The sequence below is a fragment of the Crassostrea angulata genome, chromosome 7 (assembly GCF_025612915.1).
Source record: "Crassostrea angulata isolate pt1a10 chromosome 7, ASM2561291v2, whole genome shotgun sequence".
NCBI classification, from domain to species: Eukaryota; Metazoa; Mollusca; class Bivalvia; order Ostreida; family Ostreidae; genus Magallana; species Magallana angulata.
Genome location: NC_069117.1, coordinates 45426873 through 45443033, shown reverse-complemented (window position 1 = coordinate 45443033; position 16161 = coordinate 45426873). Strand labels below are relative to the sequence as shown.

Here is a 16161-nt window from a genome sequence, read left to right as displayed (position 1 = left end):
GCAAAGGCGGAGCGACAATCACTTTCTGCGTGAATTATTGGATTAAGTTACCGAGAGTTTCTTCTCCGGGTAGCTAAGTGTTTCAAATGGACACAGATAGAAGACTAATCAAAGATCTGCTCCTATCCCCGTGAACGATGTGGCTGACTTAAGTATCTCTTAAATTATTTCCCTTTTTCACTGCTTTCGCAAAGAACTGAAAGAAAATTGCAACATTTACTTTCTGCTTTTTTGGAGACAATACTCCATTTATGAAAGAAGGTTATACCCGTAAAAGACCCCACAAGATGTAAAAAGATTTTTGACTTGAAATGACAGAGTTACTTGGATTTTAACCTGTGAAGTGGAATAGATAGCGCATATCATCAAATCAAATCTGGTCATTTTGAAGAAGGTCCTTTCTGTTCTCATATGAAACTCTGTATTGGTAAACTCTTTCCCAAAAGGAACAAGATCAAGGCATATCGTATGTACCAAACCCGCTTGGAATGCTAATCTGTATCAATAACATGTAATATATCACCTCCAAGCATGGAGGCACTAACGACACGTCTATATAAGTAAAACGCCGGCATTTCGACTTGATGTAATTTGGTCGTGACGATAACACGTGTATCTTGTCGAAATATCAAAGCAACGCAAACAACACAGTCACTTCAAGTTGTCAACACCCAATATAATAATGCGATGCGACCAATAATTCTGATGTTATGATAAAGAAGTCTCTTTATGCCCAGCCATCGCCATGGGTTGCCGTACAAGGTCTATGAAGTCTTTTTATCTCTCTCAGATTTGCTGACATCCCGGATTTTTCGTCGATTAGATGGTCCCTCCATTGCTGATCAGTCTGGGACCCTCCAAAATATGCGTCCCCCAGACAGTAAGAGTTGTTTACAATCAGAATAAGGAATATGGCTTACTGAAAATACTGCTCTTAATTTTCATACATTTTATTAGTTAAGAGCATTTTTTAAATTTAATTAAGACATGATCATATTGTACTTCTGTACGTGTATATATTTTTACACTATTGATATACGTAAGAAGAACTAAAACACATTCCATCCGATGATGTAACAATATTCGAGGTGATAAGACGCTGTTGCGTATTTTGTTTAAAATGGAAAGTTGATCTAGTTTAACAGTTTTTTATTCCATAAATTGCCTGTAAAAAAAAGCGTGTGACACTTAAGTGACTTTGCAGTAAATTGCAATATATATTGCTGCATTTAGCTATTGCGAATAGTATCATACAGTACTGAGTACCGGAAATGAATTGCAGTATTGTAAATTATTCGACGAAATAAAAGGAAATAACCCCGATCTACATTAATTTTGGATATTATACATTCAGTTATTATAATCTACATTTCTTTTCTGTGATTAATCTTGAATAGTTTTACAAGATCCTTTTCCCTAAATATTTTTTTCCTTAAATAATCACAAGTTGGATAAAAATTGTATTTAATTATCATATTTATAACAAATCATGGAGTTTGAACTCATGTACAGTTTATTAAAAAGAAAAAAAATGAAAAATATAAACTCATTCATTCATTCAACTCGATTTTGTTTTCATTAACATGTAGAATGTCTAGAGAATAAAATGTCGAGTATATCATTTGTTGCGTATTTCAATTAAAAAGGAATGCATGATATGTTTTAAAACCTGTTCATGGTTCCTATCAGGATGACAACATGATGAAGCCACCTCGTTCAGTAATTTTTAAGTCATTTCTAAGTTCATCATCTCAAGTAAATGTTGTTTGTTTGTTTCACTAGTGCTTAATAACACATTCATTTAGACTTTAAAATACAACAGAAGCACATGGTCCTTGATATAAATAATGTTGCTTTAAAATTCCTTTTAAGCAAAATTTTGAAATTAGTCAAGGATTTGTATTTTAATTACAGCACACACAGAGAGAGAGAGAGAGAGAGAGAGAGAGAGAGAGAGAGAGAGAGAGAGAGAGCTGATATTTTGTTATGTTCTTCCTTTATAAATTGTGTAAACAGTATTCTACCCCGTGTCATGAAAAATGCATTGAAGTGCTGTCCTTTTTCTGCAAGAAAAATAACTTATAAGCGTGTAAATTGTAATTTTCTTGGGAAGGATTCCTATCACCGCTATATCTTGACTTCTGATAAACTGGTGGGGAGAAGATACTCTGAATTATAACAAAACAACCGGGATCCTTTAAAGCCACTTTAATTGAAAGCACCCGGGCATTTCACATAACCAGCTATTATGGCTTCTCGGTTAATTTACCAAAGTTTAGAGACATTCTTTCACGTAGTGTGTGAAAGTTACCCACGCCAAAATATAAGTCGTACCTCATCTTCCAAAAATAAATATAGAATCCATCGTATTCTTGCAATTTAATTTTGTCTACAAGATAATTAAACAGATTTTGCTCTTTTTGAGTTCGAGGTATTTTCATTTCAGATTCTTTTTCTCTTCGTGTAGACAACTTTTTTCCCCATTTAACTTCTTAAAACTCTTCACGGATGACAATTTAACAGATTATTCCACTCGGTTTTTAAATATTTAATTCGATTTTTTGAGTTTTAATATGATTACATGCTAGTTGAAAACGACTGAACAAGCACTCGTGAGGTCCTGAAGTGCTCAAATCCTAAATACAGATACTCCATACTCTGTCAAGGTTTTGCAGCTAAGGGTCGCATTATTTGCTTTGGGTCCTTTGAACATCCCTGGCTGGTTTACCTTAGTCGGGTAGTGACACCTTTGCTAGTCACTTCGTTTTAATCTTTCATCTCGCCGTTTTATCAGGGAGTCGAGAGGAGGGCTAAATATTTACCATGCCGATTTGTCCGCAATTTGGCAGACTCGAAGAAGAGGCGCTTTAATTAATTTGGTATACTCTAACCTGCTACCTACTCCTCTGTTGTTAAGAAATTCTCTACAGAATGAAATTTATAACATTCTATATGGTCCAAGACTATCAGATTTATAACGCACTATTGGTAGATAGGAATATGGAACGCTTGGCAAACTGACATTTTTCATCAGGTTAAATTAAAATCTTCTTTAATGACTGTTCAGTCTGGCAGTCTCTAAATAGAAAATAAACAGATGCTGTTTATTCTTACAATGAACAGGTCATTAAAGGGATTGACGAAACCGTCTAGGGTTTAAAAATGGAGGTTTTATTTTTAATCAAAGATTCAAAATACTAGCTTTCTTTTTAATTTGTAGACCTTAATTATTTAATATTCTTTCTTTATTTAAACTCAGATCACTGGTATATGGAAATATACACATGTACAAAGAACAAAGGAAAAAAATATAACTAAATAGAATAAACTAAAATAACCCATTTTCCCCCGAAAAATCCCAATAAATAACAGGTAAGTGTAATTATTAGCAGTGACAAGTACATATGTACATGTATGTGTAGAAGAATATGTTAACGTACAATCAGTTGTAAACGATTAGGAAAGAACACACTTTTTTTTAGTGTTTTTGGTTTTCTACATTGCTATAATTCATCAACTCATAAAGGTTAAAATTTTTTAAGCGTATTTGTTAATTAGATATAGGAAATATGAACACGTGTATGGTATAAAAAGGATTACAGAATGGGCATAAATTATCAGAGGCATCATTTTAATAATAATAATACAGTATGTTGTTAATAAGTCTTTATGTGCTCAGTTCAGAATGTAAACCGTGATATATTGAGAGAATAAACACATTTTACGAAACAGTGACGGTTTATTAAAAGCGTAGAGTTTGAATGTCGTCAAAGAGAAGAAACAATTTAAATGAATTGCAGACAGAATTAGCATGGGAGGATTTATGAAACGTTTCACTTTTGAAATAGTATCAAAACTTTTTTTAAAAATAAAACTTATTTTACAAAATATTCACGTTAAAAACAAATGGCAGTGCTTTCTCAAGTGAACGTCACAGAAATTGAATCTAATGAGACTTACAGAAAAAACAAAGTGATGAACTTGAAAATTATAATCTCTTTTATTTGTAATTCAAAACTATATTTACATACCAGAAAAAATACTTTTACTAAATATATTAATCTGTTGCTAAAAGAAAATTTTGAGCAGAACCAATTAATAAATGTATAATTTGGCTTTAGTGACGTCAATAACTAGTGCAATCCCTCATTTTCTACTCAAATGGCAAAAAATTGAAATTTCTCGGTTTTTATGATACAGAGACCAACATAAGTGTATGTCATATTGTAATTTTTGTATTTACACCCACCCAGTAAATTAATTAACAACATGACATGTAGTTGTGGTCGACACATGGCGTCATCTTTTTCCTCGTCAACTTTTACCCTGAACTTTGACGTTTTTTGTTTTTGTTTGTTTGTATGTCTGTTTTTTTTATTTTGTTTTTTCTTTTTTACAAAAATAAACATAAAAGTTTGTCACATTGTGACGCCATGCATTTTACCAAAAGAAAATTAAAATGTGGAGTTTTGATTCTTCGTTCTTGTTTCTGAGGAATTGAATGCGAACTTCATTTTAAATTTTAAAGGAATCAAAAAATGTTTAAGTTTGGAGGAAAAAAGGGAATATGAGAGTTGATATCTGTAGTTGGTAGTAGACATAACGCTCTCTCACTAAAGAGCATCACGCATGTATATGCAGGGGTGTGATTAGGATATGGAAAAAAGATAAAAATTCAAGAGTTTTATTTTCGGTCTGTCATGTGACTGCAGGGACTTTGTTTACCTTAGGTCCAACCAAGAATATGGTATGTTCTCTATAACAGAGTAAGATTTTATATTTATAAGGCAATTCTCATTTTTATTTTGACAACATGTACAAATGTCTTTTGTTAAGTATTATGTGCATCTTTTGATATACATTGAATTAATTATTTCGCTTGGAACTAAGGTATTCCCACACATTAAATAGTTTTTTAAAGAGTTTAAAAAGCATACAATCATAAACTCTACTATGTGTTTAGATCATACAACAAACTGGAAACTCAAACCGCACATTAATTACAAAATCTACTACGCTCAGTACCTTTGGTCCCCCCCCCCCCAAATACTCTAAACAGTGATAATACAGTTATGCATTTCTCATATATTGACAGGCTTAAGATTACTGATAATATTTGATGAAATAACACAGTCATTTCCGCTTTGGCGAACTATGCTCCGCCCTAGGTTTGAGTTTCCATATTACTTTTTGTTTCTTCATTGATTTGCATCTATTTTCAGTCTTGGAAAGGGTCAAGAACGAAATTAGATTTTTATTTCCCAGATGTATATTGGAAAATGTGACTTTTATCTATTCGAAAGTTCTACCCAACACACCGTATAAAATGATATCATTAATTATCACCCTTGTACTTTCATGCCGTTTGCAATTCAGGACCAAATGGAGGTATTTAATTGCATAAAATACCCCTGGCCTGTATTAAAAACTACCATGCCAAAATAGTACAGTAAAATTTATACTAATATTATAACTTTTTATAAACTTAACTGGCATAATTTATTCAGGCTTGTAGAATTCAAATTCATCAGTAGAATAGGTTAATGTATGGCACCTAACTTTCAGACTAGAAATCCACACAAACTCTATCCTAAAGCTACAGAATGTACCAAGGTAAGCTATAATTCCTTGACATTGATAAACTAAACTGACTAATATATGTGTCTCATCGATAATAGATTGAAATGGGCATCCATACAAATGTCACTCTAGATTCTAAACCCAGTTACACCTCTTTATCGGCGGGTAAGCCCCTCGTTGTTCATTTTTTTTAATACTAATTTCTAGGAGCATTTTCAATGTTTCGTTCATTATTTTGATTTAAATTTGAGGTATACAAAGTTCCGCCAAGTAAAGTAACATTTTTAACAATATTTTTATTGCTCACTTTCAATTTTAACGCATCGTTGTTACGTTAATTTTATGATTAATAAGTTTCGATGCCTTGAGAAAAGCGAGATAACTTGAATTTCTAGTCTTGCTCATTAAGACGTTATTTCATTATCATATTTTATGCGTATACAATAACGGTTGCTTTACTCATCGATTCATGATTTGATGGATCTATAAAGTATATTTTTCGATAGGCGATTCTGCAATTACATTCAATTATTTATTCACTATGTTCACTGGTATATGATATTCATGTTCAACTTAAATATAAACAAATGCACACAAACGATCTGGAGAAAATGCATACATAATTAAGGTAAAAAAAAATTTGGAAATAGTTTGATGTATAGATTTTTTTGAGAGAGCAGACCTAGAAAGACTTTTTAAAATAATGGTGACTATGTTTTTAGTTTTTCAGCAATAGCGAGGTTAAAGGGACTTGGACACGATTTGATTCAAAATTTATTTTTCCATTTTTAATGTTTATACTGATAAATATTGACGTTTATAATGCTTTGTCAAAATTTGAAAGTCAAATTTCAAATTATAATCAAGATACAGAGTTCATAATTCTTTGTTTTGTAAACAAAGCTTAATATTGTCATTTTACCGAATATGTTGTATTGGTGTAAGTTTAAATCAAATGTATCATTCTTTTGTTGTTAATAGTATTTATGAAGATATTGAATTAGTTTAAAAGTTTTTTACATGTCATTTTGTCTAAGAAATAGTAATTTTCTACATTACATTATTTGTAAACAACTATAAGACTCGAGCTTTGTTTACATAACAACCAATTCTTACCTCTGTATCTCGCTTGTAGCTTGACTTTAACATTCAATATTTTGGTCAATCATTTAAAAAGTATCAGTTAACCATTTTATACATAAAAAATAAAAAATAAAATTTTTGATCTTAAATGGTGTCCAAGTCCCTTTAATGTACATGTAATTATTTTATATCGTTTTTGGAAGCATGTTTCCAAATTGGTTGGTTCCAGATAAGAAATTTTACAGCTAATTATTCCACGATATGTTTTTTTTTTAGTAAGTTTCATGATAATTTTTTTGAAAACTTCCATACAATAGAGACAATTACAATATGTTATCCTTTCCAGCAAATTACATGACTAAAACTTCAAAGATAATTTATGTGCCGATACACGTAATTATGTGTTTAAACTATCAAAGATAACGGAGACCACATATAATACTAGTCTTTTAACTTTTTCTAATCTTTATTCAACATTATCCATAATCCGAGCAACTTTCTACCTTTGATACAAAGTCTTAAACAACATTAATATTTGTGTTTTATTTGCAGCTTTTTGTTGATCTCAAATTCGTGCAAAAATATGTCTAGATATAGTAGACAGATTGAAATCAACAAAACCAGAAAATTTGGCCATTTTGATGTTTTTCACTTTAACTAGTTGTCAAAATGTTTGATTTATGTATATTTTTGGCATTTTAAAAGGGTAGAATGAGACAACAAGAATTTCGCTCCCTAATATTTTGGGTCCCAATATCAGCTGGGTAAGAAAACAATTCGCGCTTTTAGATAGCAGCGTCAACTTATTCTAAAATAATAAGTACTAAAACTTTCAGAGGTCTATTATTTTCATTAATTCATCGATATTGACTTTCAGCAAAGCGGGAGTAAACAATTTAAAAAAAAAATCAGCGTTTTTCCGAGTTTTGTCGGAAAAGTACGAGATGAGTTGATTGACATTCTAGGGTTTTTTTGGCACGTTTGAAGCCATTTGATTGTTTTTACGTAACAAAATACGTATTGAATATTTTAGGATTCCTTCAACATGCAGTTTATCACGTTTAAGAACTTGACAGTCAAAGGCGGCGATATGTGCTGTCACGGAATTCCCTACGCTGAGTTTGATCGAACAGGTATGTTGTCCGAAGTCCCGTGAGAGACAAGTCGTACGCAGTCATACAAAATGTATATCAATATTTTTAATAATCTATTCTAGGTCACTGGGGTATCTGGAACTTCATGCGCATATTTGAAGCCAGCAGACATGCAATAACAATGAAAAATGATATTTTTCGACTAACATTTGAAAGCAAAGATTACACATTGATGACCCGAAGACAAAAGTTCAAATTCGGCCAAAGGTTTCACGACAATATAAGTTTGTTTTCCCGTTTTCTTCCTAAAGTGACTTATGAACTGGTCGAAATCGGCAATTCTACCTTCACGATACACCAACAACTTTTCGACAACCTTTCTGGATCCAGTGAAATATTTGCCGAGTGTTTAACTCGAGTAGTACACGTTAATTTAAAAACAAAACAGCATGAGGCTTTAAACCCGGAAGTAATCGATCGGTACTCGGACCTTTATCGTAAAACCTCGGCCATATGGCATGTCAAAAACATCTTTCCAGATGACGTGAAGAAGATGCCGTCCTATACAATGTCCGTTCGCGTTCCATACAGTGACATAGACTTCATGCAGCGCATGTCTCATGCCTCATACTGCAAATACTACACAGACTGCGCCACCAACGCCATTGATGCTGGCGTTTACCGTCATTTCGAACAGGACATTTGCTGGTACCCGATACTGGAGGTAGACATTGAGTACAGAGATGGTTTGGCGGCAGGAGAAATGTTTGAGGTCCAGACATGGCAGGACGATGAAAACCTTCAACACCTATTCTTTGAGACGCGATCAAAAGGAGATGTTATCAATAGGGCATCGTTCGTCATGGGACTGGAAAAGTCAAAGAAAAACAGACATTCTAAAATCTGATCTCAGATTTATACTAATTACAGTCATTAGCATTTAACATTTTTCAACCTTCAAAATTAAGTTAATGAATGCAATTAAAACTAATTTTGCCTATTTACTTACAGTTTATCATCGATTCTACAGATAGAGTACTTGTTGTTTAATTAAATATATTGTTGTTAAAATTTATATCAAGAGTAATAACGAAAACTTTCAAAACAAGTGCATCACTTGTTTCACCTACCTGGGTATACAACTTTAATTTTCTTTATTGTTAAAGACAGGTTTTGCAAAATAATTTCTGGAAATTTCATGGTAGCCAAGTGATGAATAGAAAAAGGGACAGTCTGCCTTATTAAGAGTACATGGCTATACAATAATCTATAGATACATGTACATGTACTTCGAAAATGCTTCCAAATTTTTGGAATCAATTTATCTACTTAATATACGAGGGTTGTCCCAAAATAATGTAGACAGGACACATAATTTATCATTTGTTCACTGCAATTTCATTAGAGATTCTATGTTTTCTTCAATGACCCTTTGGCAAACAATACTGAAAAATTCAAATCTGTACTTTATTGATTTCTCGAGAAAATAAATAATTATTAACAACCAGTTTTGTCAGGCGGCGCAATGTGCGACGTCGAAAATTTCCAGTTTTACGTTGTTGCTAAACCCTCCACATCGTTTTACGATAACATTTACGTTTTATTTCCGAAAATGTCTTAGAAAAAATATCATCTTTGAACATGACCCTGAGTGCACATTCAACAAATATTTCTAGTTGTTGTTTTTTTTTTTTAAATATTTTCTAAGTACAAACGATATGTCGGCTCCAGACTTGTCCTGTATTACTTGTTGTCTAACGTCCGTCTTACCGAAATGTGTCGTTCTGCATTTTGACGTCCATTGATATCGTTCGGTGTTTCTTTTTTTCACTTTTTGTCATCATACTTGTTCAAATATTTTCAATGTTGTTTAACTACTTATTGACAAAACGCATTTCTAATCGATTTTGTTAATTTCATTTACTTCCAAAGCAGCTTAGGATTTATTTCACGGTTTTACAAAATTGTATCAGTTACTGCTGCGCCGCCTTAAACGCTGACATCGTCATTTTATTACGATTTAACTTTTTAACTTGTCACAAAACGCGCTATATAATATTTAAAACTTTTGTTATCGCCAAAACATTTTCTGAGTAACTAATAGAATTATTATCAAATATCAATGTATGTTTTATTTGAATTTTTTCATGCAAAAAGTACTTTTCCTCGCAAATTTTCATTTCATTATTTTGATTTTAACTTTTTGTTTTTGACATTGCGCCGCATGTCGAATTTCTGATCTAACATGCTTTCATTTCACTAATTTAATCTCAAACAAAATTTAATTTTAAAACATTATTTGAATGCAAATATCTTGAACCCTTTGTGGCACAAATTTCATCTTCCTTTGTCTTCGAATAACTGAATAACGCCACTTGTCTACGCTATTTTGGGACAACCCTCGTATATGTATTAATCATAAAAGTTGGTCTTTTAAACATTAATGAGTTTCATAAATGAATTATTTTTTCCAGAAACCAATATATATTATTTTGAAAAATATGAAGCATTCATCGATGTCAACTCCAACTGTTATCATGTCTGTTTCTGGACGTGAAACGTTATGTATACATATTGTTGGATTTCACATTACTCACATTTTGGAAACTTCATGATAGAAACAAGACCAAACTGCCCTAGACCGGGTTTTGGTTCTCTGTTCGGAAAAACGTGATTGGCAAAAGATAAGACTGTGCCAAACTTGCGAACATAAAAGGAACCTCTTCTCATTGCCGATACAATTAATACCGCAGTATATTCCAACGAGTGCTTGTCCACAATGGTCTTTTCAGTGGTTTTCGTTGCTTGTCTTGTTTCTGTGGTAAGACTTTTCAAAAATCAAACATCCGTCTTGTTTATCAGATCTCGTAATATCTAAGGATTTGTTTACATTACAGAACGTCTTGCATAACATTTAGAATTTTAACAAATGTTCTATGAAATATGTTATCATGTATTACTCTGCCATTTTTTGAGTGTTGCTTAGAGTTACACGTTTCTTATTGTTTAATTACATAATGCATTCGCTAGTTCTGTTTAAAAAAAACCCCGAAAAATTAATATTTGAATACGACATAATTTTGAGGCTATTGGCAGAATATCAACCAAAAGACTACATACATCCAGCTACATGTATTCAAGCCCTGGTTGAACATTTCGAGTTTGAAGACTTCATACAATATGTAATGGGAAAAATCCAAACATTTGTTATCTTAACACTTGTAATACGGTGCATTATATACTTTGAAGACAAACGAAGTGTACCCAATATGGACTCTATTGTGTACCTTCAATATTTAGAGGGAATCATTGTGTTTTGACACAAAAAAGTATCAGCAAATAAATTTCCCTTAGTTCAATCTATTCTGTTACCTATTTTTGTTGGAATGGAAGAACACTTTGCTACAATAATTCTATTTTAAAAGCTTAGAACGACTGGAGTTTTCACACAAGATAATTTTTAACCTAAGTTTTTGTTGAGCATTCATACTGAATTCGTATGCAAACATGACACAGAATTGCTAAAAAGGAACTGAAGAACTGTCGATGTGTCTTCTTGGAAGGGTTACAAACTTTCACACTGTGATATGCATTTGCTGACATTTCTATTTTAATAGGCAGTGGGTATGACAACACCCCCACACCATCACCATTCCCATGTGTCACACCCGCACCATCATCACTCCACGCACGAGGCAAATATCAACGAAGCTTTCTCCTTCCATTACGATGCTCATTCGGTAAGAATGTACACGTAGTAAATTCTTTGCTTCTTAGGAGCCCAGAGTAACTGACCAATTAACATCATGTGATATTGCAAAGACAGCACTTTTTCCCAACCTTGTTACCATTATTAATTATAATTTTTATCTTCTCTCTAATTATATGAATAATAAAATTGTCGGTACTTGATGAATTACAGACGTCCCTTGCAGTGAAAACGCACAAACACTGCTACTTGTACATGCTCACAGCCGATGAACAAACCACAGTACACACATCAACTGGCCTTCACTCCATCGAGGTAACGAACCGCAGATACAGCTAGTTTGTTATTACACAAGCCTAGGTTGTTTGTGTGTGTCCCATGGTCCTCTCTCTCTCTCTCTCTCTCTCTCTCTCTCTCTCTCTCTCTCTCTCTCTCTCTCTCTCTCTCTCTCTCTCTCTCTCTCTCTCTCTCTCTCTTCTCTCTCTCTCTCTCTCTCTCTCTCTCTCTCTCTCTCTCTCTCTCTCTCTCTCTCTCTCTCTCTCTCTCTCTCTCTCTCTCTCTCTCTATTCATTTTAAAATGTAACTGTATTCTTCCTTATTGGTATCGAATTCTATGTGTCGTTAAATGCATGTAAGCTGTAGTCTGAGTCCCGTACATCTGACTTGCAGAAGACCGTTATCGATCTGATTGACGCCAACAGCGCCACCACCGCCGTCTCGGCACAAGACCTCACCACCATGAGCCACGGACTGTCACATTTCTGTGGAAAACTCACGGCCATGAGATTGAACTGAATAAAGACGTCGTTATTTCATTTCAGCATTCTGTTTGTAACTTGTCATCATCAATGAATATTCATTTTCAACTGTCTTTGTCTGTTTTTAACATTAAGAATCAATTTTGAAGCCAATAGACCAATAATTTCATAAAAGATGAGCGACACAAAGTAGGCGTGCCTTACAGCAAAATAACCGAAAATGGTATTGGCTGAGTCGCGTAGTAATTACGTGGCATGTGCTACCTGAAAAAATAGTGGTTTTGAAATGTTGTTTTCAAAAGTGTAGAAATTGAAAATAATATAAATATAAGTAATAAGGAATCATTCTTTGAATATCATGGGGTGATAATTTGAATCGAGCAAATATTGAACGCCTATACGAACCGCGGTTCTTTAGTTACACAAAGTCACCGGTAAACTTAAGGACGTTGGATCCTGCGATCAAAAGTCTTAAAGTTTTCCTAAAGTGTTTTTTTTAAATCTACACACATAGCTTAACCAAAATTCAAAACAAAATTTTGGGGTCTATATGCTTCATTTTGGCGCTAAGGTCTATTTAATATGACCTTTCTGCACTGAAAGTGCAGATTGCATGCGCACATAAATCGCTTTTCCCTCTAAATTTTATTATCGAAATGAACCATGGCACCAAATACAAATTTATACTATTTAAAATAAATAAAATTCAAATTATCACAAAGAAAAATGTTACAATTTCTTCACATATTTGATATTTTGACCTTTTTGCACTGATAAAGCGCTATTCTTATCCATTACCAATTCAACATGTAATGAAATTATTTAACAGTCTCAAACCTTTTCTTACATTATGATAAACTTGTCAGAAAAATCTTAAAATTTCAGAAAAATAAACAAAAAGTATGGGCCTATTATGTAAAATTTGAGATATGGCGTGAAATAAGCTGATTTTAGGCAAAAATTGGGATTCATTTTTCCTTGACTTTTATGAAATATAAGTTAAATTTGCCAGTATGTGTCGATAGAAATATTGAAAAATGGTAAAATTATGTTTTTTGTAACAAATTGAAGATATCCTAATGCACAAACTATCTGGAAATTTTGTTTGGACTGAAAATAAGGAAGCTAAAGTGACGGTACTCTAAAACAACTGATTTATGAAAAATGTACAATTTCTTCTTAAAAACCTTCCGCCACAAAATATAGTCCCATACTAAACTCTGTAAAGATGTACTTTTTCCATTACTATTTCATTTAAGATAGTTTAATTAGCATTATAAAATTTGAATTTATGGGTAGAATCAATATATGATGATTTCTAGAATAGAGGTGACTCAAAATGGCTACCCAAAAACAGAGGAACAAACCTCTTTAAAGGGTTATAGCAAGCGAAGCGAGCTCTAAGAACGAGTGTGCGCGGGAAAAAGAACGAGCTAAACCTATAGATTCATGAAACAAATTTTTGTCTACGTCCCATAATGCTCTCTAATGTTTACACCCGTGGTGCGATGCCAGAAATGGCCGCCATTTAACTCGTAATTTACGGTGTCTTGAGGTCTGAAGACACGTTCTGAGTACTGCACCAGCTTTGGCGAGACCAAAGAGATTTGTTACATACTTCCATATCTTCGTATTGAGTCGAGATACGTAAACAAAAACAAAAAAGGTCATGGATGACATCACAGTGCTCTCGTGATATATTTCCCGTGATAATGTGTGTACTAGCAATTTTAAGTATAGACTGTGATACCTGCCTCAGATGATGTTTTTAATTTTTCTTTTTTGGTTTTGATAGAGAGATTAAATATATACTAGCATAAGCCATACTATACTGTCATATCGATCAAATTTGAAGCTTATTTTGCATGCATGTTCAGTATATATAAGTAGGGATGATAAAAAAAATAAATAACTAAATAAAAAAGAACAAAGAGAAAAAAGAAACAGTTGATATTGCATATTGTCAAACCATTAAATTGGAAAAGGCGAAATTACAGACTTACAAACAAGGACCTGGGGGCACAGATACAACGTATGCAAAAATAAACAAATAAAAAGAGTTATGAACCAGGAAGAAAAAAAAATAAAATTCAGACAACAACAAGGTACCAAAAAAAAAATACTGTATTTATCATAGCAGTTTTGACCAAATCAAACACAAATTACGTTTTGACAGACTGATCAATTCTCCCAAAAAGTAAAGTAAAGAACGGTTTAAGGGTAGAAGCAAATTTATGTATTTTGTAAGAATTTTTTAAAACTTATAAATCTTCTCTCTCTCTCTCTCTCTCTCTCCGTCTGTTCTCTCTCTCTCTCTGTCTCTCTCTTGAATTACAGGGGCCATTAAAAAGTTATCTGACAACTGACATCATCTGTAAGTTAGAAACAGCGAAGAAAGGCCTTTAAAAGAAAGAGAATAGTTTGTTTACTACTACTTATCATACCTGATAAATATGAAATCATATTTAAATTAATTTGAAGACCATTTGTAAAGTTTCCTCATCATTTACATTTTAAATGATACATATGTTCCAAATTTCACATTAAATTTTAAGAAAACATGCAAATGAAAACCATCGTGCTACACAGACCTTTATGTACAACATACATTTTAACCCCGTCAATCAAGATAACCAAACCAACCTATATATTAGAGTACATCTTACATCGTGACTGCAACGATTAAAAGGGGCTATGATAACATTCCTAGCGGTCTAAGTACAAACCTGTAGTGGATAAAAACTGAAAAAGTCGTATATTATTATACTTATATAAGATAAATAACCCACAGAACACATTACAAACAAGAGGCCCAGGGGCCACATCGCTCACCTGAGCAACAATTGCCTTAATTCTGATCAAATTAGCATTACAGTATCAAAATATCTTGACAACTGAGTACAGTAGATCTTGCTAAAAAAAAATTGAAAATCTGCCAATTTTTATCCACCTCTTATTTTTTAGTAAAGCCCCTTTTGTTGTTGTACCTGTAAGTAGATTTTTCTCTATTCCTATAACCCCCCCCCCTCCCCATTTCGTGGCCCCAATATTCTCTAGGGAATCATGGTTTCATCAAACTTAAATCTACCTTTAATCTCATAACCTGTGCTTTCACACTAAGTACTGAGTTTTGGACCGAAAACTTTCCCAGAATTTTTTTAAGGATTGTAAAACTTGATCCCACAATTGTGGCCTCACCCTACCCCCGGGGACCATGATTTGAACAAACTTGAATCAACACTTCCTGAGGATGCTTCCATTTTAATTTGAGTTTTTCTGGCCTAATAGGTTTTGAGAAGAAATTTTTTAAAGATTTTCTCTATATATTCCTATGTAAATCTTGATCCCCCAATTGTGGCCCAACCCTACCCCCGGGGACCATGATTTGAACAAACTTGAATCTACACTACCTGATGATGCCTCCACTCAAAGTTGAGCTTTCCTGGCCTAATAGTTTTTGAGAAGAAAATTTTTCAAGATTTTCTCTATATATTCCTATGTTAAACTTGATCCCCCAATTAAGGCCCCACCCTACCCCCGGGGACCATGATTTGAACAAACTTGAATCAACACTTCCTGAGGATGCTTCCATTTTAATTTGAGCTTTTCTGGCCTAATAGTTTTTGAGAAGAAGATTTTTAAAGATTTTCTCTATATATTCCTATGTAAAACTTGATCCACCAATTGTGGCTCCACTCTACCCCCGGGGACCATGATTTGAACAAACATGAATCTACACTACCTGATGATGCTTCCATTTTAATTTGAGCTTTTCTGGCCAAACAGTTTTTGAGAAGAAGATTTTTAAAGATTTTCCCTATATATTCCTATGTAAAACTTGATCCCCCAATTGTGTGGCCCCACCCTACCCCCGGGGACCATGATTTGAACAAACTTGAATCTTCACTACCTAATGATGCCTCCATTTTAATTTGAG

The 16161-nt window shown here is 33.2% G+C and overlaps 2 protein-coding genes across 4 annotated transcripts; both read left to right on the top strand.

The window, feature by feature from the left end:
• Positions 1 to 9: 9 nt before the first annotated feature.
• On the top strand, positions 10 to 9190 carry LOC128156136 (uncharacterized). 3 transcript variants are annotated; one of them, XM_052818159.1, is made up of 4 exons: positions 10 to 466; positions 791 to 880; positions 7697 to 7796; positions 7880 to 9190. In XM_052818159.1, the coding sequence occupies exons 2-4, from the start codon at positions 824 to 826 to the stop codon at positions 8662 to 8664; spliced, it is 942 nt and encodes a 313-aa protein (XP_052674119.1). In that variant the 5' UTR covers positions 10 to 466; positions 791 to 823; the 3' UTR covers positions 8665 to 9190. The 3 variants fall into 3 exon arrangements, with proteins under 3 accessions (XP_052674119.1, XP_052674118.1, XP_052674120.1); XM_052818158.1 differs by lacking the exon at positions 10 to 466 and having other exon boundaries at positions 600 to 880; positions 7880 to 9189; XM_052818160.1 differs by lacking the exons at positions 10 to 466; positions 791 to 880 and adding an exon at positions 5706 to 5745 and having other exon boundaries at positions 7880 to 9186.
• Positions 9191 to 10422: 1232 nt separating this feature from the next.
• On the top strand, positions 10423 to 12281 carry LOC128156137 (uncharacterized). Its single transcript, XM_052818161.1, has 4 exons — positions 10423 to 10578; positions 11375 to 11497; positions 11680 to 11781; positions 12136 to 12281. The coding sequence occupies exons 1-4, from the start codon at positions 10537 to 10539 to the stop codon at positions 12259 to 12261; spliced, it is 393 nt and encodes a 130-aa protein (XP_052674121.1). The 5' UTR covers positions 10423 to 10536; the 3' UTR covers positions 12262 to 12281.
• The last annotated feature ends 3880 nt before the right edge of the window (positions 12282 to 16161 follow it).

What these genes read in the sequence shown, in the direction of transcription:
- LOC128156136 (XM_052818159.1), top strand. Translation starts at nt 824, where the DNA reads ATGGTCCCTCCATTGCTGATCAGTCTGGGACCCTCCAAAATATGCGTC. An exon ending in AAATATGCGTCCCCCAGACA is followed by an intron (nt 881 to 7,696) that starts GTAAGAGTTGTT and finishes TGAATATTTTAG; the next exon opens with GATTCCTTCAACATGCAGTT. An exon ending in CGCTGAGTTTGATCGAACAG is followed by an intron (nt 7,797 to 7,879) that starts GTATGTTGTCCG and finishes AATCTATTCTAG; the next exon opens with GTCACTGGGGTATCTGGAAC.
- LOC128156137 (XM_052818161.1), top strand. Translation starts at nt 10,537, where the DNA reads ATGGTCTTTTCAGTGGTTTTCGTTGCTTGTCTTGTTTCTGTG. An exon ending in TTGCTTGTCTTGTTTCTGTG is followed by an intron (nt 10,579 to 11,374) that starts GTAAGACTTTTC and finishes CTATTTTAATAG; the next exon opens with GCAGTGGGTATGACAACACC. An exon ending in CTGGCCTTCACTCCATCGAG is followed by an intron (nt 11,782 to 12,135) that starts GTAACGAACCGC and finishes TCTGACTTGCAG; the next exon opens with AAGACCGTTATCGATCTGAT.